Source organism: Typopeltis vanoorti, chromosome 20 (genome assembly GCF_054136105.1).
Source record: "Typopeltis vanoorti isolate ZY-2024b chromosome 20, IOZ_Tvanoo_1.0, whole genome shotgun sequence".
In the NCBI taxonomy this organism is placed as follows: domain Eukaryota; kingdom Metazoa; phylum Arthropoda; class Arachnida; order Uropygi; family Thelyphonidae; genus Typopeltis; species Typopeltis vanoorti.
The window spans coordinates 95,705,391-95,727,216 of NC_143568.1; the positions used below are offsets into that span (position 1 = coordinate 95,705,391).

The following is a 21,826-nucleotide window of genomic DNA, read 5'->3' on the forward strand; positions in this document are numbered from 1 at the left end:
GCAATTTACTGATTAGAATTCCATGTGGAATCCTGTCAAAGGCCTTGGCAAGGTCCAGTAGAATCACCGTAAACCCATTACCCTTATCCAGTTCAGCCGTCACAAATGTTCTGGAAATACATGGCTACAGATCAATGTAACATAATAGCCTAGGTATTATGTTACATTATGTTACAAGTCAAAAAGCAACAACAGCAGGATATTAGATAGGCAATTATAATTCAATATTTCAATATGGTGTTGGATAAGACTTCCCTTCACTTTTTAATTAGGATCTAGAGCTTTATTGCCATAACTTGGCAAAATTAGAAAGAGCTTAGTTGCCCTAAACATATAAATATACACACTCTAAATGCTTCTCATATGATGTAAGAGAGCAATAAAGAATTTATTTATATTGCTATTTCAAAAAAGAATGAGTAAGGGAGTACTACAGGAAGTAAGAAATTAAGCAAATGCACAAAAAGCAATTATTTTAATTAAAAGCAACAATTTTAATTTTTTGACATCCTTTAATAAAGGCTAACAATCAAACATAAAAAAAAAACATTAACTTTTAACTTAAAATATTTTTTAATAGACTATAATATACTAATTATTTCTTTACCATTTTTTAAAAAATATCACAGAAATAAGAATGTATAACATAAAAATATAACACAGGATACTGTAATCATTTTTTTTTTTTTTTTTTTGAACAGACATCTTGGACTCATGGTTAATTATTTAGGTAGGCCATTTGTTTTAAGGACACAGGCTCCTCTCCTCTCAAAAGCAACTGGAATGGCAGTTTTTAAAGGTGAAAAACATATCAATTATACAAAGTACTATTCAATTTATTTAATAAAATAAATATCTGACATAAAAAAGATATCTTTGTGAGAAAGAATTAAATTAAAATTTGTTACAGTAAATTTAGAAAAATAGTACTCTTATAAACATCAGTATTATTTCAGAATAGCCTATCAGAAGTATGTGAATTAATACAAACATTTCATAATGAAAATATACTTATCTATTGAAGTAACCTGCTGCAAATGTAAAAATTTATCTATGATTACTACAGAAATTGTTAGTACATGTTAATGGAACATTAAGAAGGATAAAATATCTCTTTAAAATTGCTCAAAATATTAGTAACAATATAAAGGAAAAGGATGTCTGATAATGAGAGTTGGAAAACTCAGAAAAGTAGTCTATATTTTGCCTTTCTAACTACATCTTCAGAGAAAAATGCAAAAGTAAATAATGAGTCACTGGAAAAGTCATAAATCTAGTGTAAAATTAAGAGTATAGTTAGTGTATATCTCAAGCAAAAAATAAAAAATAAATAATAATAAAATTCTCTCTCTTTATGTAGCTTCCTCAGCGAGAGGGCACAGCACCATGTCCTTCCAGTTCTCTCTGTTGGTGGCTTTCCTTTTGTTTCTGCATATCCATGTGATCCTGTCCATAACCATATATCTTCAAACCATGTCCTGTCCTTCGTTTTTTATCTCTTGATCCTTTTCCCATAATTTTTTTCTTCTAAAACTGTTAGTATCCTCTGTCCTGCTGAACCTCTCAGTGCATGTCCTGCCAATCTCATCTTTCTCTGGATCATTTCCTGTAATAAAGTGTGCTCATTCTCTGCAGGACATCTGTATTTGTCACATGTTCTATCCATGAGATTTTCAGAGCTCTCCTATAGCACCACATTTCAAAGGCCATTATCTGTTGTCTCACTCTCTTCTTGAATACCCAGGTTTCACTTCCATATGTGAAAACTGGTCACACTAATGTTCTTATCATTCTTTTCTTTGTCTCAATACCCACAGAACTTCTGAGGAGATCTTTATTTTTCCAGAAGGAAAATTTAGCTATGGCTGTTCTTATTTTTATTTCTTTATCTTGCTTTCGATCTGCAGTAAAGTAGTGCCGAAATATTTGTATTCTGTTGTATGTTCAATTTCATATTGTTTATCAATATTTCTGGTTTGGATCTGTTTCCTTTTGAAATTTTCATAAATTTGGTCTTTTTTGCATTTATATCTAATCCAAACTCTTTACCTTCTTCAATTAGTAGCTGCAGTAACTTGATTAAGTTGTTTCTGTTTTCTGTTAATAATAAAATTATAAGAGTTAATAGATTTTTTAATATTGAAAAAAACATTTTTATAGACATAATTTTATGTTGAGAAAATTAGATGCATTCTTGAGTGCAAAGCTCAAATGAGAAAATGCAGCTGTGGATTTGTTCAGCTTTGAATAATTTAAACTGGAATACTTCAGCCACACATTTGTCCTTTGTGTATTGAGAATAGTCCCCCCCCCCTAATTGTTGCATAAAAGTATATATTATGTATGATTTAATGCAATATTATACATAATGAAGTTTACAAAAAACTACAGTTCTGAAGGAATCAGGGATTTGGATTTTGAAAGCTGTGGTTTTTAAATTACTTACATGTAACATGAACAGGGAGAGTACTGTCTATGTAGGATCCAATGATCCTTTCTAATCTTTTCCATGAAAACACAGCAAGGCAAAGCATAGCCCACTTTTATTGAAATTATACATTAGAGAACTCTTACCTAACCTAAAAAGTACCTCTTCCCTTTATTATTTTCTTTCTCTCTCTCTTTTTCACCTACTTAAAAATTTTACCATTATCTTCTAATAACATTGTGGTAATAATCAGAATATCTTCTGAACAAACTCCACAGGTAGGTATACTTTCTATTATGCAATTTCCATATTAAATATGACAATTACATAACCGAATTATCTGAGCAATTCGATAAAACCACAGTTCTGTCAAATCACCAAGAAATAACATGCTACTATAGTGATTTATCTTCCATTCTTGTAAGACCACTTGAGTATAATGGTCTTATAAGAATCAATTTCAATTGTATTACTCACTATGTTTAAGAATAATGTTCACTTCCATAATGCTGCTTTATAATTACCATTAATTACTGCAGCAGAAAAATAGTACCTACCCACAATGTAAACAAATTGTTTACATTAAACTGCTTATTAAATAGCAAATACCCCTATTATATAAGAAACTATTTTAATTATTAAAAAAACATCTGTAAATTTAAAACTTTTTAATAATATACAAAGCCACTTCGAGAGGTTCGTGCAAAAGTGACTTACTGTGGACAGATAAAAGCACAAATAGTTTTCATTCCTCTTCTCCTTCCTGCAAAAAAAAAAAAAAAAAAAAAAAAAAAAATCAATGTAACTCACTAACCTACAATACAAATGTGATATTCCTATTACCCTAAAGCAACAATATACATGACATTATCTATCCACTGTACCAGCATGTGTTAAGGCTTAAATACTGGGAGGATATCATGTTGGAGGTTTAATGTAGTATTGACACAACTAGAAAAGATTAAAAACTATTTTTAATGCTTCCAATATTTCGCTCAGTCAGTGAGACATCTTCAGGGATTACATCTAACAATTGAAAACACACACACACACACACACACACACACACACACACACACACAGAACAATACTGACTGAAACATGTGGCTGTGCCTCTAGAGCCATATCTAGTTGGTGCACCCTCTATGTGCATTTGTAGGAGGCTTAGGTTGTAAATTGGGAAACATTAATCCTCAGAGATCTCAATTTATAACTAGACCTCACACAAATGCCCATAAAGGATGCACCTCCTAGAAAAGACTCAAGAGTCATAGCCATGTGATTCATTCAGTATTGCATTGCCTTTGTGTGTGTGTGTGTGTGTGTTCAATTGTTAGTTGTAATCCCTGATGATATCTCATTAACTGTGAAATACTGGAAGCATTAAAAATAGTTTTTAATCTTTCCTAGCACTGTCAATACTTCATTAATCCTCCAATGTGACATTTGATATGTTTACATGTCAATAAATACAAGGAAGTGTTCTGAAGGAATCAGAGATTTGGATTTTGAAAGCTGTGTTTTTGAATTACTTACATGTAACATGAACAGGGAGAGTACTGCCTATGTAGAATCCAGTGATCTTTCTAATCTTTTCAATGAAAACACAACAAGGCAAAATATCCACTTTTATTGAAATCATACATTATAGAACTCTTACCTCACCTAAAAAGTGCCTCTTCCCTTTATTATTTTCTTTCTTTCTCTCTCTCTCTTTTTAATCTACTTAAAATATTTTACCATTATCTTCTAATAACATAATAATAATAATAATCAGAACATCTTCTGAACAAACTCCACAGGTCCATTGGACCCGTGGAGTTTGTCAGAAAAAAAGGTAAAAGTGTCCATTGAACATTTCACATCCATGTATTTATTATTTCGAAACTGAAATAACATTTCATACTATTATGACAGCATGGACACAAAGAATAAATTATATGATTATTTCATCCACATATAGTCATTTGGATGGCTAAATAACGTCCTGTTTGTTTGTTTTTTCTTTTTAATATAAAAACTTATTTAAATTGGATGGTGGGGGACTCAACACCCAATTTAAATAAGTTTTATAGAAAATTTGTTTTAATGGGCTTGTTGCTTGGAATCCATAATGAAAATAATGGAAGTTGTTCTAGATAAGAATGAAGAACAGTTGTAATTACATCTGATGCAAATAAGACAGACCAGAATACTGCTGTTATTACGCAGGCTCCTCCAGAGATTCAAGAACTCTCTGAGAGCCTTGTCCAGGTCAAATACTGCCTAACTACCTACCATTTTTTTTAAAAAAACATTCACAACATCCACTGGTAGTTCATTCCACACACACAATGCCATAAGAATCTGGATTTCATATATCTCTTAATCAAATCCTTACTTAGTTTTAAGAAATAGCCCAAATCCATTTATGTATAATCCATGCCACCAGCAGAAATCCTTTCTTCAATCAACAACATTCCATTTATATCAATATATTGCACAATTTGCACTCTGAATCATATCATAGCTCTGTATGAGCTCACTCATGTTATACCTTAGCAATAGACTCACATTATTGACTCTTTTGCTTCATTCATGTGCACTTTTGCTGGATATATCTGTGTCCAGATGGAAAAAGTTATAAACAAAATATTTATGAATTTTCACAACAGTATATAGATAACTTATTGATATCTAATCATGTTTTATATATTTTGTGCCTTGTCTTTATGTAATTGTTTTTCATATGTATTTTTTAATAATACTTTTTCCCAAAATGCCAATATTTATGGTTACTTTTTATTTTGATATTTTTTATACAATAAACACTACTAACATTAATATATTATTGATATTATTAAACATATGCAAGATATGTTTAATTAATAGGATTCACAAGGTAGGGGAATGCTTATCTCTTAATATGTAAAATCTATACCCTATAATATAGTAATATATCACTCTTGTGAAGCTGCTAACTATACTATTGTAACAAAACCTATTTCAAAATAAATGACACCAAGTTAATTCTATGTACATTATAATCTGTAGTCAATCTTATTTTCTGAACATAGTTTTGCACATCTTTTAGCTGATTTATTTTGAAATAATACTAAATTTTAAATGGAATACAGAGATACCTTGCAGTGATCATTCTAATAAAGTAATAAATGAAGTTCGATGTAACAATATGGTTTGTAACCTGACATAAGAAAATTTAAGTTTCTTACTGGTATTAAAATCATCCATACAATTTTACAACCATTCTAGGAATACGAGGTGTGTTCAAAAAACACAGAACCTTTTTTAAATAGCATGCCAACTGGCACAGAGAGCATGCGGTGGCTACTGAGTGTACCTAGTGGCAGGTTTTGACAATAAACTACCATTTGACCCACTGCTATGAGCATTAGTCATCAAATTATATCCATTGAACTGAGCACGTGCATAAGCTGTTCATCAGATTAGTGACAAAGTGACAATGAAAGAGCTTGAAGAATGTGTGTGTGTGTGAAATTAACAGGAGATGAGACATGGGTTTATGGATATGATGTTGAAACCAAGATGCAATCGTTGCAGTGGGTAGGAAAAGGGTCTTCTCAACCAAAAAAAAGCACGGATGAGTCGGTCAAAGATCAAGGTGATGTTGGTTATGTTTTCTGATTGGAAAGGCATTTGTCCATTATGAATTTGTACCAAGTGGTCAGATGGTAAACAAAGAGTTGAACCAGGAAGAGGCCTGATTGTGGGAAAACTAAACTTGGATGTTGCGACCAAATAATGCTGCGCTCACACGTCGCTCCTCATCCACAGTTATATAGCAAAACATCAGACATCCATTGTGCCTCATCCATCCACCGTATTCTTCAGACTTAACCCAACATATTTTTTCTATAATAAGTTTAGTTTAATCCTTTATCCAAGTGTGACCAAACAAAGTTTGCGCCTGAAAGTATCTTCAGGACTGGGGTAAGGTAGTGCAACACCAGGCAACTCATTGCAAAGGTGGAGAAAGCTCTCTCATCACTCCTATCTCAGTATCTCCCATAATGCAAAGCACATCGCCTTGCAGATATGTGTAATGCTATGCATTAAGACAAGGGCCACTACCCATACTGGTTTCGACCTTTATTGAGGTCTCATCAGTGGGAGCTAGGCCCAGTAGTGGAGATACATACAAAGGCAGAAGCAATTAGAGGTCATCCTAACCTATAGGAGTTGCCAAAGGGTGTGCAACCTTATTATTAAATTACTCCGGATTCAGAGAAAGATGTTGAGAGTTTATTTTTCACTTGGTTAGACTATAATAAGTTTAGTTTAATCCTTTATTCAAGCATGAGCAAACGAAGTTTGTGCCTGAAAGTATCTTCACGACTGGGGTAAGGTAGTGCAACACCAGGCAACTCGTTGCAAAGGTGGAGAAAGCTCTCTCATCACTCCTATCTCAGTATCTCCCATAATGCAAAGCACATCTCCTTGCGGATATGTGTAATGCTATGCATTAAGACTCTCAACATCTTTCTCTGAATCTGGAGTAATTTAATAATAAGGTTGCACACCCTTTGGCAACTCCTATAGGTTAGGATGACCTCTCATTGCTTCAGCCTTTGTATGTATCTCCACTACTGGGCCTGGCTCCCACTGACGAGACCTCAATAAAGGTCGAAACCAGTATGGGTAGTGGCCCTTGTCTTAATGCATAGCATTACACATATCCGCAAGGAGATGTGCTTTGCATTATGGGAGATACTGAGATAGGAGTGATGAGAGAGCTTTCTCCACCTTTGCAACGAGTTGCCTGGTGTTGCACTACCTTACCCCACTCCTGAAGATACTTTCAGGCGCAAACTTTGTTTGCTCACACTTGGATAAAGGATTAAACTAAACTTATTATAGTCTAACCAAGTGAAAAATAAACTCTCAAGATTTTTTTCTGTTTCCCAAACTTAAAACCACTTTTAAAGGATGCCGTTACATCACACAAAATGTGTTCCAGGAAGCATTCCAACAATGGAAGAAATATTGGGAATGGCATATTAGCAGTAGAAGGGAGTACTTTGAAGGGAATAGTGCTTAAAATGTTGTAAAATGAGCAATAAAGTCCTTATAGCAAAAAATTGGTCTTTTTTTGAACATGCCTTATATGTTATCCAGCATTAATACACAAAAAAGATATCACATAGAAACTTTTTTTATTTTCTCGACTAGTTTCATGAAACTCTTTTGTTTCAGTTCATCAGGATAGTTACATGAATAAATTAAAAAACTAGTAAACAAGTAATAATGGTAAACAACTTTAGTGAATATATTTGAACATGATTAAACAATGGAAAGCATACATTTGCTATTATGCTGGCTCCTGGTCTATGGGTTTCTGTATACTATTGATAGATATGAGTGTGTCATGATGATGTCGCATCATGACACACTTGTAAATCATGCATAATAAAAAAATAAGTTAACATTTGTAAAACCATGAAATAGCCATTAAATAAACAAAGTGGAACAGTAGTGGCCTCAAGAGATAAACGCCATAGCATACCATCCCTATCTGTCACACTGTTCCATCTCCTATCCATTTCTCTGATCTATTATACACATCTTTTAATTTGTATGCTAACTTGCTATGTGGCAATCTCCCAAATGCTCTTGTAATCCAAAAATTTCTTGTAAGTCTGCTATATCTAGCATCATTAATCACATTTTTGTAAAATGAAAGATTGTAAAGGGAGACATTTCACTTTATCAAACACATGACCATTAAAGAGTCCCGTGGCTATCAACTAAATTCTATATTCTACTTTTAACCAATCTCTCAAATATGGGATGTTTCAAATTAAATTCACCTATTCAGAGCAATCTATAGAAAGAACTGGTAGACAAAATACTTTCAAACTTAGGGGTACCCAAACTAGATAATTGAGAAGAAATTTTAACAATAAAAAAAAAAATTAGCTAAAAAAATGACTGAGGAGAAATATGGCATTGTGAGCAAGAAAAGATAGTGAATTTTGCATACCATGTGAGCCCTAAGGAGGCATAAATGAAGGAACGAGACTGACTCCAGTCATTCAACTTGTGTGATGGATCTCACTTTGAATGAACGAGCCTTGCTTGCTTGTGAAATGTTTCTATAAGAATGGGGAAAAATCTAAAACAGCATTTCATGAGCACAGACAACTAAAGACTTCATGAAAAGGCCCAATAACAACACCAAATGCAGTGCAACACATAGTTCATGAATTTGAAGAGAGAGAGAGGGGCAGCTTGACACTGCAACTAGGAACAGGACATAAATTTGAAATTCTGCAAATGGAAGATGTTGCAACTGCAGTTATGAGCAGTCAAATGAGAATGCTGTAGGTTCATGCTGTGCACATGCCATAGCAAGACAATTACATTTGTTATAAATAATGGTATGGCAAACTTTGTGTAAAGTGTTGCAAATGGGTGTTGATATTTCCAGCATGCATGGAGGTGGCCGAGGTGGTCTTGGAACATCTATGGAGTGACAAAGTGCAATTTCATGTTTCTGGAAAAGTAAATACTCAAAACTGCCACATCTGAACTACAGAGATTCCCTTTGCGTTTCAACAAATTCTCTTACATTTGCAGAGTCACAGTATGATAGGATTTACAGCTAAGTTTATTATCAGGCAGTTTTTCTTTAAAGAAATACACTAAAACAGGATGTGTGACCTGTAGTCATGGCTGTACATTATCCAGAAGACACATTGAACACTTTTGTAATCCCACAACTTCCCCAAAGATTACAATAAGGGTTATATTCTTTGGGGAAGGCAGAGTTGGGGAGACTGTTCCAAAGGACAGAAGAAGACGGAATGAAAGAGGAGGCAATGAAGTTGGTTTGTTGAGTATCAAGATGGATGTAAAGGTAGTTGGTTAGCAGTATCTCTTGCTCTAATGATTTTGGTGGAGAGTGGAGGAATAATAGTGGTCAATTCAGCAGAGTACTATCTATGAAAGTATCTGTAGAAGAGGCACAAGGTAGAAACTGAATATCTGTGAGAGAGAGATTGAAGTGGGTTTGTGAGAGAGGGATCATTAATTAGCTAGATAGAATTGAGCAATGTTAGGATGTGCACCACCCCAAATATGGGAGCAATATCCCACTGCTAGATTTGGGCTTTGTATAGAGTTAGCAGCTGTGAATGTGTAAAGTAGTGCCTTGTGTGAAAAAAGTACACCAAGTTTTTTGGTGGCTGCAGAAACTATAGTTGAAATATGGTTGTGTCAGGAAAGATTGGGGGTGCAAGTCAGTCCAAGAGGAGAAATCTGATTGTGTGTGTGTAGATATCACAGTATTAATGAAAGTAAGGGGGGGGGGTATGCGAGCTATTTCTTGCAAGAGATTAAACAGAACTGAGTTTTGATGGCATTGAAGTTTACAAGGTTGTCCTTGCCTTGCCTCACTGAGAAATAGCTAGGAGATCTGAGTTCAGGTCATGAGTCATGGTAGATTTTGAGAATTGTAATACACCATTCCTCCTTTTCATTTGAAAAGGAGTGTACTGTCGTAATTAAAGGTAATTCAAAGCTATGGATAGAATTGGAAGTCTAAGAGAGCAGGTCATTTACATACAAGAGGAAGGAGAGTGGGTAAAAGAACAGAACCCCTGGGGAAATCTAAGGATAGTAAACCATCCATCATGATACAACCAGTGAGAAAGTTGGTAATCCAGTTTTAGAGGGAGGAAGACAGACCACAGGATGGCAGTTTGGAGAGTAGCCCCCCCCCCCTGTGCCAAAACGATAAAATGCCTTTGAAATGTTGAGGAAAACCATGTGAGTTTCTCCAAATTTCTCCATGGCCTGAGTCCACAAGTAGATGGTGAAAGCAAGATCAGCTGCTGTAGATTGCAAGTGGTAGAATCCATACTACTGGTCACTGATTAGTTAGCAAGTCTCTAGATCAGTGGTCACCAAAGGGGTCGATATGACATTGTTAGGGGTCGATTGGGGGTCGACAGAAAAATATAAGAGATCATTGTATGGGTAATATTTAATTCGGTTTTAAGCATCTTTTTTGCTTGTCCTATTATAATTACGTAATAGTAAAATATAGGGGGTCGATAACAAGTCAAGAAAATTCTTGAAGGGATTGACGGCAAATAACTATGGCGACCCCTGCTCTAGATGGTTCAAGAGTTGGTTGCTGATGACCTTCTCCATAATTTTTGAGAGAACAGAAGTGAGCACAACTGGATGGTAGTTCATACTAATACATTGATACAATCTTTTAATACAGTATTGCTCACAGAAAACATTTGACTTTTCTTAAATTATTGATAATTGGCTGAGAGAATTCAAAACATATAATTTTAAATGCCTGGCAGCTTTATTTGATTCTCTATTTTTAGTGTGTTAAGGATTGCAATAAAATTGCAATCCTTGGTTACTCAGTGAAATGCTTTCTCTACTTTCCCCTGTAGCATGAGTACCTGGAGTTGTTCACAGTAAAGGCATGTTCAGACTTTGGTCAGTGTTCATTTGTAAGAGATTATCAATGTAAACAAATACATGTGAACAATATGTGATCATTAATTGAAGTTTATTATATAAATGTAATTTTATTGTTAATTGAATTTCTATATCTCCTACTTTTTTATTTATTTTTTTAGAAATTAAATTTTCAAGAATGAGCTCATAAATTGACTTTTATCACCTTTCTTTGGGATGGGCTGGATGTGGACCTGTTTCCATGTTGTGGTGCACAATTTTTAACACAATAGGTGGGATACCATCAAATGTCTTGTTCAGGTTATTAAGGATTCTTCAGATTTCTTTTTGATAGAAAACTATAGGTGACATGAAAGGATCCATTCTTTGTGGAGTGGAGGGTCATAAACTTTGCCCAGGTCATAAATTCAGGAACTGAAAGAGTGATGCCAATAAGGTGGCCTTGTCTTTTGGTGAGGTGACTACAGTACCATTGTAAGAGGGATGGAAACTTGAATGGGCAGAAGTTGCACCAAATGGCCTTGGCAAAGGCCCAGAAGGAGTGACCTCCATTTGGACAGGAGCTGGGTTTGCAACATTTGGCCCTTTGAAAGTCTGACTTGGACTTGGTGATGATTCTTTTTCAACTATTATGAGCTGCAATATAGGCAGAATGGAGTAGACCTATTCTGCTAAACAGAGGTCCCCCCTTTTTTTTTATGTACTTGCTTTCATGCTGAGAAAACTAGGATAAGACATCTAACAGAATGTTACCATTGGTCTAGAATAGTAGGAGTGTGAAACATACAGATAAGGTGGAATGGCAAGATTTTAATAGAGTACACGAAGAAAGGAGATTGGTTGGTTGGTTTATGGGCACAAGAGCAGCAAAGGTCATACTGTGCCATAACAAAGGTTACAGCAGTACACAAGGTCAAGGGTTAGAGCAATACATAATAGCCAAAGATAAATTAATAAATAATATGTACAAAAAATAAGTTCAGCAATGTGGTATCTACATATAAATAAAATGACAGCAAAGATTAAAGTGGCACACAAGGTCAGACAATAAAGTGGGGGGAGGGGATAGATTCCCCAGGCCTGTGATGCCTAGGGGCCCATAATTTCTAAGGGCCAAGTTAGGTACTAATATATTAATATGATCTTTCAATATAGTATTATTCACAGAAAACTTTTCTTAAATGATTGACAATTTACCGATAGAAGTCAAAATATATAATTTTAAATACCTGGCAACATTTATTCAACTGTCTATTTTTAGTGTGTTAAGGATTGCAATAAAAAGTGTCCTTGGTTACTCAGTGAAATGCTTTCTCTACTTTTCCCTGTAACATGAGCACCTGGAGTTGTTCACAGTAAAGGTATGTTCAGACTTTGGTCAGTGTTCATTTGTAAGACACTATCGATGTAAACAAATACGTGGTCATTAATTGAAGTTTATTATGTAAATGTAATTTTATTGTTAATTCAATTTCTATATACAGTCATCTGTTGATTTACGTCTGTTCGAAGATACGTCCATGATGCCATAAGGGAATAAATAACATTTTTGACTATACTTTCGAACAAGACACAAGTGAGCCTAAAATAAAAAGGTTTCTATTTAGCAACAATGCATCATGTGCAGTGAATGCCACTAAATGACTGAACTTGCCACTGAATGACAACAGTGCATTCAGTGGCAAGTTCAGTTGGCAGTCAGCACGTCTTCAACAGTTCCTCTGTTAATTTTGTGTTTGAGAAATAGGTTATTTGTGTGTTTATTGTTAAATATTTCTTGATATTTTGTGCAACATTGTCCCTATATGCCCAATCAAAAAACCTAGTGAAGAATCACAGAAAACGAGGCAAGCAATTGATCTTGAAACAAAGTTGCAAGTTATAAAGCAACACGAAACTGGTAAGCCCATCTCAAAGTGATCGCACATGACTTCTGATGGTCTCATTCTACAGTGACGGCAATTTTGAAAATTAAGGATAAAATCATAGAGGTTGTGAAAGGATCTGCTTCCATTAAACCGACAACAGTGACAAAGCAACAACAAGGTCCAATCAGTGATATCGAAAAGCTATTTGCATCATGGATAGAGGACCTGAACCAAAAGTGCATACCCCTTAGCACTATGACTGTAACCAGTAAAGCACTAAGTCTCTTTAATATGTTGAAGGAGAAAGCAGGACCCAATTATGACTATGAATTCAATCCTTTTTCTGGTTGATTCATAAGATTCAAGCAGAGTTTTGCACTGCATAATGTGAAAATGTATGGTGAATCTGCAAGTGCCAATGAGAAGCCTGACAAGGAGTTTGTTGAGAAATTGGATAAAATAATTATGGGGGAAAATTATTTTCCATAGCAAATATTTAATATGGATGAGACCTCTTTGTTTTGGGAAAAAAAAAAATGTCCAAGAGGACATTCATCCACAAAAAGCTAAAATCTATGCCTGGTTGAAAAGCTCTTAAAAATCATATTATGATTCTGTTAGACAGGGTAATGTGGCTGGATATAAACTGAAACGATTCATGATATAGCACAGTGAGAATCCACGAGCCTTCAGAAACATTACAAAGCATACTCTTCCAGTTCATTATCGAGCAATAAGTCAGGGATGACTTAAAAAATGTTTGTGGATGCCTTAATCAACTGTAAAAGAGAGCTATTGTGTGAAAGAAAATGTAGAATTTGAAATTTTATTAATTCTAGATAGAATTAGGTCCAGGTCATCCACCTTACATCGATGATCTTCACCCCAAGATCAAGGTCATGTTTTTCCCTCCAAACATTACTTCGATGGATCAGGGGGTTCTTTCAGTGTTTAAGGTTTATTATCTATGGAGAATTTTTTCACAAGCCATTTCTGCCACTGAAGGAAGTGATCAGACTCATGCAGTTCTGGAAAGCATTCAATATTTATCATGCTATTAAAAATATTGCTGGGACTTGGGATGAAGTGACCTCTCAACGTATGAGTGGCATATGGAAAAAGACATTCATGATGACATAGTTGAAAAGGTTTGTGCATTATTTTGAAAGTTTCGAAAAAATGAAGACCTTTGTAAATTGAGTGAAGAAACAATGGGCCTAGCAAACAATATGAATTTCAAAGTAAATCATGACAACATAGTTCAACTCATAGAAAGTGCCCGTGAAGAGCTCACCAATGAAGAATTGCTCGAACTCGAAGTACAACGTGTTGCACAAGAGGAAAAACAAGAAAAGGAAGAGGGAAAAGAGAAACAAGAAGATGTGGTTAAACAATTCACAGTGAAGTGTCTTGCAGAAATGCTCTGCAGTTAGCGATGTTCTCAAAATGGCTGAAGACATGGACCCCAATGTAGAAAGGAAAGTACGTGATGCATTTGTTTGCTATAAACAAATTTATGATGAAAAGAAGAAGAGGTATAAGCAAAGCACATCGGACATTTCCATCAAAAAACAAAAGGTTACACCAGAAGAGCCACAGCCTGGTCCTTCACATAAGGAAGGTAATGAAGATGTGATTGTGGAGGAAGATTTAAGTGATTATTCTCCTGTTTTATAGTGGTAGTAATGCACAGTACAGTTTTATAATAAGGTTTAAAAATTAAAATGACAGTATACTTATTATGATTAAGTCCCTAACTCCTGTTGATTTAATGTATATCGACTTATGTCTGACTGACTTACGTCCTGTCAGATGGAACGGAACCCCCACGTAGTCGGGGGATGACTGTATTCTACTTTATTTATTTAATTTTTTTTTAGAAATTAAATTTTTAAGAATGAGCTACCATCATAAATTATAAGCAACAAAATTATGGAAAGAACATGAAAGAAAAAAGATCAAAGAACTCTGAAAAACCTAGGATTTATAGAGAGCATAAGCAGAACTACAGTAAATGTACAATGTTGTGATTTGGAAAACAAAGAGTCAAAAGAAGATACTAAAGAATAATGCACTAAAGAATCAGAACAGCAGTTGACTTGGCAAGAGAGCAAGACTCATTCAGACTTAATAAAAAAAATAAATAAACAATTATAATACAGGTGTAACTGACACGGAATATTGTGCATCAATTCAAGTAGAGGGGGCAGTACGCCTAGGTCCAGGACAACATCCTAGCGAATTTCCAAATGACTTTCATGGGTATAAATTTCCAATTAATTTACTTAAAATACCTTTACAGAATGGTGAACAAATACCTCAAGATTGGCTGATCTGGAGTGACAGTAAACATGCACTGTTTTTCTTTCCCTCCAGACTTTTTAATAAAGCTTCGACATGTCATACATCCAGTTTTGCTTTGAAATATGGATATTCAACAAAACAGAAATGGAAGAAATTGTATGAAAAAATTCCCGAACATCAAAATAATATTAACCATAAAATGAATTATAAGCAATGGTGAAACTTAGAGAAAAATCTTGGCAACACAAAAACTGTAAATAGATATTTTCATGATTATATCAAGAATCAGGAATGCAAATGGAAACAAATATTACATAGAATTTTGGACGTTACATTATTTTTAGGAGAAAAAATGGCATTCTAATTTACATTAATTCCTTTGAGTGCATAATTTTAGACAATGTGTAGTTGAAAATATTGGTGGTGATAAATTACAGGAAATAACTGCAACAACTGATGTTAAAGAAACCAACATCAAAAACTTAATTTTGGACATGAAAGATATTAGAGAAAAGTGGACCAGTATTTTCAGATACAAATATGTTGCTGAAAATTTTCAAATTGAAATACCTTTCACAAGTTTGTCTGCTAAAAGATGTAAATTTAGAAAAATATTTGCAGATGAAAATGTTCGGGATAGTGATAATTCAGAAATTAATATTGAAGAACACTTGAAAATTCATGTATTTTACAGAATTCTAGATGATGCTATTGGAAATTTGACTTGGCGATATAGTGCTGTAAAGGAATATGCACTTCATTTGGATTTTTTATGGCATTAATTAATAGTCAATGACAACAAATTAAAACAGGATAATAAAATTATAGGCAACAAATATAACTGCGATATTTCCAAAGAAATTACCAATGAAATAATCCATTTAAAAACATACGCACACACAGCTCCTTTTGGGAATCAATTGATTCCCCTTGCACTATTAAATAAAATAAAAGAATTGCATACTGAAACAGTGTTTCCCAGAATTTGCATTGCTCTCAGAATATTTTGTACACTACCTGTAACTGGCCCAGGTCGAAAGGTCATTCAGTGTATTAGCAAGAATTAAGAATGTCTTAAGATCTATTATGTGCCAAAATTGTCTCAATAGTTTAGATATTTGGCTATTGAAACAATGTTAGATAGTCAGATTTTGATCATATTATATAAATGCTTGCAAGTAAAAAAGCCAGGAAAGCTCTAATATAAATGCAATTATTTGTTACATAGTAAAGATGCCAAACGTTTCTTTGTAAGAAATAAATATTAATTGCTGCTATTATATAAGTTTTGTGTGTGCGATTTTTATTTTTATTTTTCTAGTCTGATACTTTTTTTATTAATTTTTTTGGTATTAATAAAATAGAGAAGTATAAAAATAATTATTTTGTTTATTTATTTTTTTTTTGGGGGGGGGGCCTGCTAACAGCTTTTTCCCTAGGTTCTTGATATCTCTGGTTACAGCAGTACATAAATAGTCAAAGACAAATTATTAAACAATATGGAATGTACAAAAACCAAGTCAAGCAATGCAGTATCTACATATAAATAAAATTACAGTCAAGTAATGACTTGTATACAGAAGCAAAGAGTGAATATTTTTTAATTCTTAAGGGCAACTCTTCATTTTTCAGTCCACTGCAAACCATCAATGTCTATCCAAGTCCTGATTCTCTTAAAAATGTTCATCTGCAGTCCATGACAAAAATAAAACATTTATTCAATGTCTCAAATCAAAAACTCCAGCTTCTCATTCAGCAAGCAGCACAGCCCAAAACAAGCTTCTTCTACAGAATGCCCGTTTTTTTTTTTTTTTTTTTTTTTTTTTTTATTAACAGGTACTTTCATAGGCATTGCTCCACTGAACTAACTACTATTATTGCTCCATTCTGTTGTAATCATGTAAGATCATGAGTAGCAACGGTTAACATCTATACAGTCCATCTTCAAACATTTCAACCCAACCTTTCATCTTTCTTCATTCCATCTACCTTTATTCTTAGGAACAGCTTTCCACATACTGTTTTATCCAATGAATATAAACTTGAGGTTTTCAAGAAACTTAATGGATTTCCTCTTTCTCCTTAATCATCTGTACACACATGGCAATGTTGTTTTTTGTTATAGGTCTTGTTGACTTGTGTACACACACACACACACACACACACACACACACACACATCACTGTGTCAAGATGACACATCCCAGAAAGGAACAGCAGAGCTCTTGATGCAATGAAGAAACTAGATGAAAGGACAAAACTAGAAAGATGCCACAAATTCAGCATTGGGATTAAATGGGATTTCAACAGAATAGGAATGCTAAAAAAGGTTCTAGAAAAATTCACCTTAAACATTTTCGGTGTAGGAAAATTCAGCACAAACATTTTGCATTAATTTTTGTAAATAATCAATGGATGATAAGGGATGATAAAATCATTAAAAAGACAAATCTTTATTAAGGTGAATGATACATAACATAATGAAATCATTTAAAAATTGTGCAAATTAAAAGAGATGCTGAGTAAATAATCAACTTTTTGCTGTAGATTGTGAATTCAACAAATCCATCAATAACATTGCTCAATGGAAGAAATGATAATGCTGTGAAGCATTTAATTTTTGTGTTGAATTCAGCATCTGTGTGATAGCGTAACTTCAAACCAATGGCAACAATTTTGCAATAAAGATTTTGCGCCATATGAAATAAACAACCTATTATCTTCAAGTCATCTCCTAGAAGGAGGTTGGCAACCATGTCACAGAACCTTTTTCTTTCTTTTGGTGCTCTGGAACATTTTTGGTAATTCAAGCCAGTCCGATCCTTAATGTCTTCAGACCACATTCTCCTGGGTCTACCTCTCCCTCTTTTTCCATCCAATTTCCCTTCTAATATTAATTTCTGAATGCCTTCTTGTCTGGTTAGATGTCCAAAATATTTACGTTTTCACTCTTTAATTATTTTCATTAATGTTCTTTTCATTTTTGCTTTCTTTAAAACATCTTCATTTTTCATTTTCTCTGTCCATGGTATTTTCAACATTCTTCTGATGGTCCACATTTCGAAAGCTTCTAATTTTTTCTCTGCTTCTTTATTTAGAGTCCAAGTTTCACTGTTGTAGAGAAGGCTTGACCAGATATAGCATTTTATTAATCTTTTTCTTGTGTCTATATTAACGTCACTAGATATTAGAACAGTTTTCATATCAGTAAGGGAATTTCCTCTGTCTGTAAACATTTGTCCCAAATATATAAAAGACTGAACCTGTTCAATTTTCTTTTTGTTAACAGTTATGTTCAGTTTCTTAATTATTGGTTCTTTTGATATAATCATGCACTTTGTTTTCTTTAGGTTAATAATTAGTCCCATGTCTAAGCTTCTGTTGTAAATTTCTGTGATTAAGTTTTGAAGATCATCTTCAGATTCAGCTATAAGGACTGTGTCATCTACATACCTGAAGTTGTTGAAGTTCCTACCTCTGACTTTTACACCCTTCAGTTTTGAAATATTTTTAAAAACTTGCTCACTATATATATTGTACAGTAAGGGTGATAAGACACATCCTTGCCTTACTCCTTTTTTGATTTCAAAGTTGCCAGAATATGTATTTTTATATCTTATTGAGGCCATTTGATTCCAGTATATATTTGTAATTATACATAGATCTTTTCCTTTTAACCCATTATTCTGTAGGATGTGTATTAATTTCTTGTGATCTATTGAATCAAATGCTTTGGTGTAATCAATAAAACAAAGATATATGCTTTTCTGGTTGTCAAGGCTTCTTTCACATCTTCTTCTTCTTCTTCTTATTGTGCTATCTTCTATCGAAGGTCAGCGACCATCTTGGCGAACAAACTGCGATCTTGTTAATCTGAGCAGTTGTGCACTGCTCTTTCCTGTCCACGTCTTGATGTTGTCAAACCATGATGTTCTTTTTCTTCCTCTAGTTCCTTTGCCATCAATTCTTCCTACCAAAATAGTTTGTAGAAGTTGGTATTTGCTGTTTCTCATGATGTGTCCAAGATATGATGTTTTTCGTTTCTTGATTATTTGTACAAGATGTTTAGCTTTGCCAATGGATTTTAAGACATCTTCATTGGTAATTTTTTCTGTCCATGATATCTTTAGCATTCTTCTGTATAGCCACATCTCAAAGGCTTCGATTTTCTTGATGGTTGTCGCCTTCAATGTCCATGTTTCAACTCCATAGAGCAGAATAGACCACACGTAGCATTTCAGCATTTGGCATCTGACTTCCATGTTTAGGTCTTTATTGCGGAATAGTGTTCTCATTTTCATGAAGGACTGCCATGCAACTTCAATCCTTGTCTTTATATCTATTTCTGGATCCCACCGTTCATTAAGCCAGCAACCAAGATATTTATATCTTGACACTTGATCAATATTTTTCCCATTGAGTGTCAGTTTCATTGATGAGGTTAGATGTTTGCTGATGATCATGTATTTTGTCTTGTTGATGTTTATATTTATTCCCATTCTTTGGCTTTCTATGTATACTCTGTCAACGAGTTTTTGGAGATCCATAATGTTATCTACAATTAGCACGGTGTCATCTGCATATCGTAGGTTGTTAACAATCTTTCCATTTATTGTGATTCCCTCTGGACATTCTTCCAATGCTTTTTTAAAGATTACCTCTGCATATATGTTGAACAGGAGTGGTGAGAGCACACATCCTTGTCTCACTCCTCTTTTGATGTTAATATCACTGGTGGTAATGTTGTCTAATTGAACGGTAGCTGACTGATTCCAATACAGATTTGTTATTAGTCTTATGTCTTGTTCGTCTAGCCTTATTTGTTGAAGGATTTCTATTAAGTTGGTGTGTCTGACTTTGTCGAATGCTTTTTCAAAATCTATGAAACACATAAAGACAGATTTCTGTTTTTCTATGCATTTTTGTATCAATATTTGGGTACAGAAAAGGACCTCTCTAGTACTAAAACCATTCCGAAAGCCGAATTGTGTTTCACTTAGAGTTTCTTCACTTTTTCTATAAATGCGATTCTGAATTACTTTCACATAATGTTTTCAAAATTGAAGATTCCTTCTCTTGTACCTTTGTCTTTTTGAAAACCTGATTGAGTGTCTTCTATTTCTACTGACAAAGTGCCTTTTATTCTTTCTAGGATTATTCTCAGTAGTAATTTTGTAACATGGCTTGTTAAACTTATTAGTCTATATTCTGTACATTCAAAAGTTCTTGGAATTTTGGGAACAGTGACAAAGATGGATTTCCTTAGATCATCAGGGATGTATCCTGAATCATAGATGTTATTAAAAATAACCTTTAGGTCATTAAGTGTGTTTTCATTCACTTTCTTTAACAATTCAATAGGGATCTGATCAGGGCCTGGTGTTTTACCTGTTTTCATCTGGCTTAGAGCGTATTCTATTTCTTCATATGTAATTGGTTCACCATCTATATTTTGTATATCTGATGCATCTGTGCGATCAGAGTCAAACAGTTATTTTCCATATTCTTTCCATCTTTTTATGATATCTTGTGTCTCTAGCAGCATTTTTTCTTTTTATTTGTCAGGGCTTGGATTGACTTATGCATTTCTTTACTATTGTATTTCTTGTCCAATTCCTCTATTTCTTTATATTTTTCATTTAGCCACTTGTCTTTAGCTTTCCTGCATTCATTTTTTATAATTTTACTGAGTATTCTATACTGTTGTGTACTTTTCTCTTTTCGTCTTTCATTCATAAGTTCTAGTATTGATTCAGTCATCCAGGATTTTTTCTTATTGTATTTAATTTTTGGGATAACTTCGTTAGCTGTCACATATATTGCACTTCTAAAATTTGACCACCTGTTTTCAATTTCCTCTGTGTTACAAAGTATACTGTCTTCTGTTTTATACCCTACATGATCTAATTTCTTCCTAATTTATGAGTTAAACACCATTATGTTGTCAGGTATATTCAGAGCTGTGAAGTCGAGTCTTTCAGTATGATTGTTTTTAGAAATGTTTTTTAGTTTAATTTTTAAAGTGGACACAACAGGGTTATGGTCTGAACCTATATCAGCACCTGGGTATGTTTTTATGTTGGTTATATTATTTTTGTATCAATTATTTATCATCATGAAATCTATTTGGTTTCTTATAGAGTTATCTGGGTTTGTCCAAGTATACAGTCTGCGCTTTGGATGTTGAAAGAAAGTATTCATATATGCAAGTTGTTTTGAATGCAGAATTGTATCAATCTCTCACCTCTTTCATTTCTGTCGCCTAGTCCAAATTTTCCAACAACTGGATTTTCTTCTCCTTCTCCAACCTTTGCATTCAAGTCACCCATCACTATGAGTATCTCATTTGATTTTACATATTCTATAGATTTTTGTAAGTTATTATAAAAATCTTCTATTTCTTCATCATTGTGATTCATCATAGGGGCATAAACCTGGATAATTTAATAAGTATTATTCTTTCGTTTATGGGCCACAGTCTCATTACACATTTAAAGATGTCTTTCTTAATCATGAAACCCACTCCATATTCATGCTTCTCTCCACCAGAATATACAAATGTAAATCCATCTTTCTCTAGTTTTCCCATGTTAGGCCATCTTGTTTCACTAATTCCCATCACATCAACTTCAAGTCTTTTTATTTCCTGTATAAGGTTGTCAAAATTCCCTAGTTTATATAATGTTCTCACTTTCCAAGTTCCAATTTTCAAATGAGGAATATCATGTGCCAACCTTCCTTTCGGATTTAAGTTGACATCATCA

At 33.8% G+C, this 21,826-nt stretch overlaps 1 protein-coding gene across 4 annotated transcripts in view; it reads right to left on the bottom strand.

Annotated features, from left to right (window-relative positions):
* Positions 1–456: 456 nt before the first annotated feature.
* The window catches only part of LOC150095684 (major vault protein-like), a 248,434-nt gene continuing 227,064 nt past the window's right edge, over positions 457–21,826 (bottom strand). For all 4 annotated transcript variants that reach the window (XM_090409713.1, XM_090409711.1, XM_090409712.1 and 1 more), the window contains exons 16-17: positions 3,146–3,191; positions 457–778 (exon numbers count right to left, since the gene is read on the bottom strand). In XM_090409713.1, the coding sequence (XP_090265839.1) occupies positions 3,174–3,191 (18 nt within the window). In that variant the 3' untranslated portion in view covers positions 457–778; positions 3,146–3,173. The remainder of the gene's footprint in view (positions 779–3,145; positions 3,192–21,826) is intronic.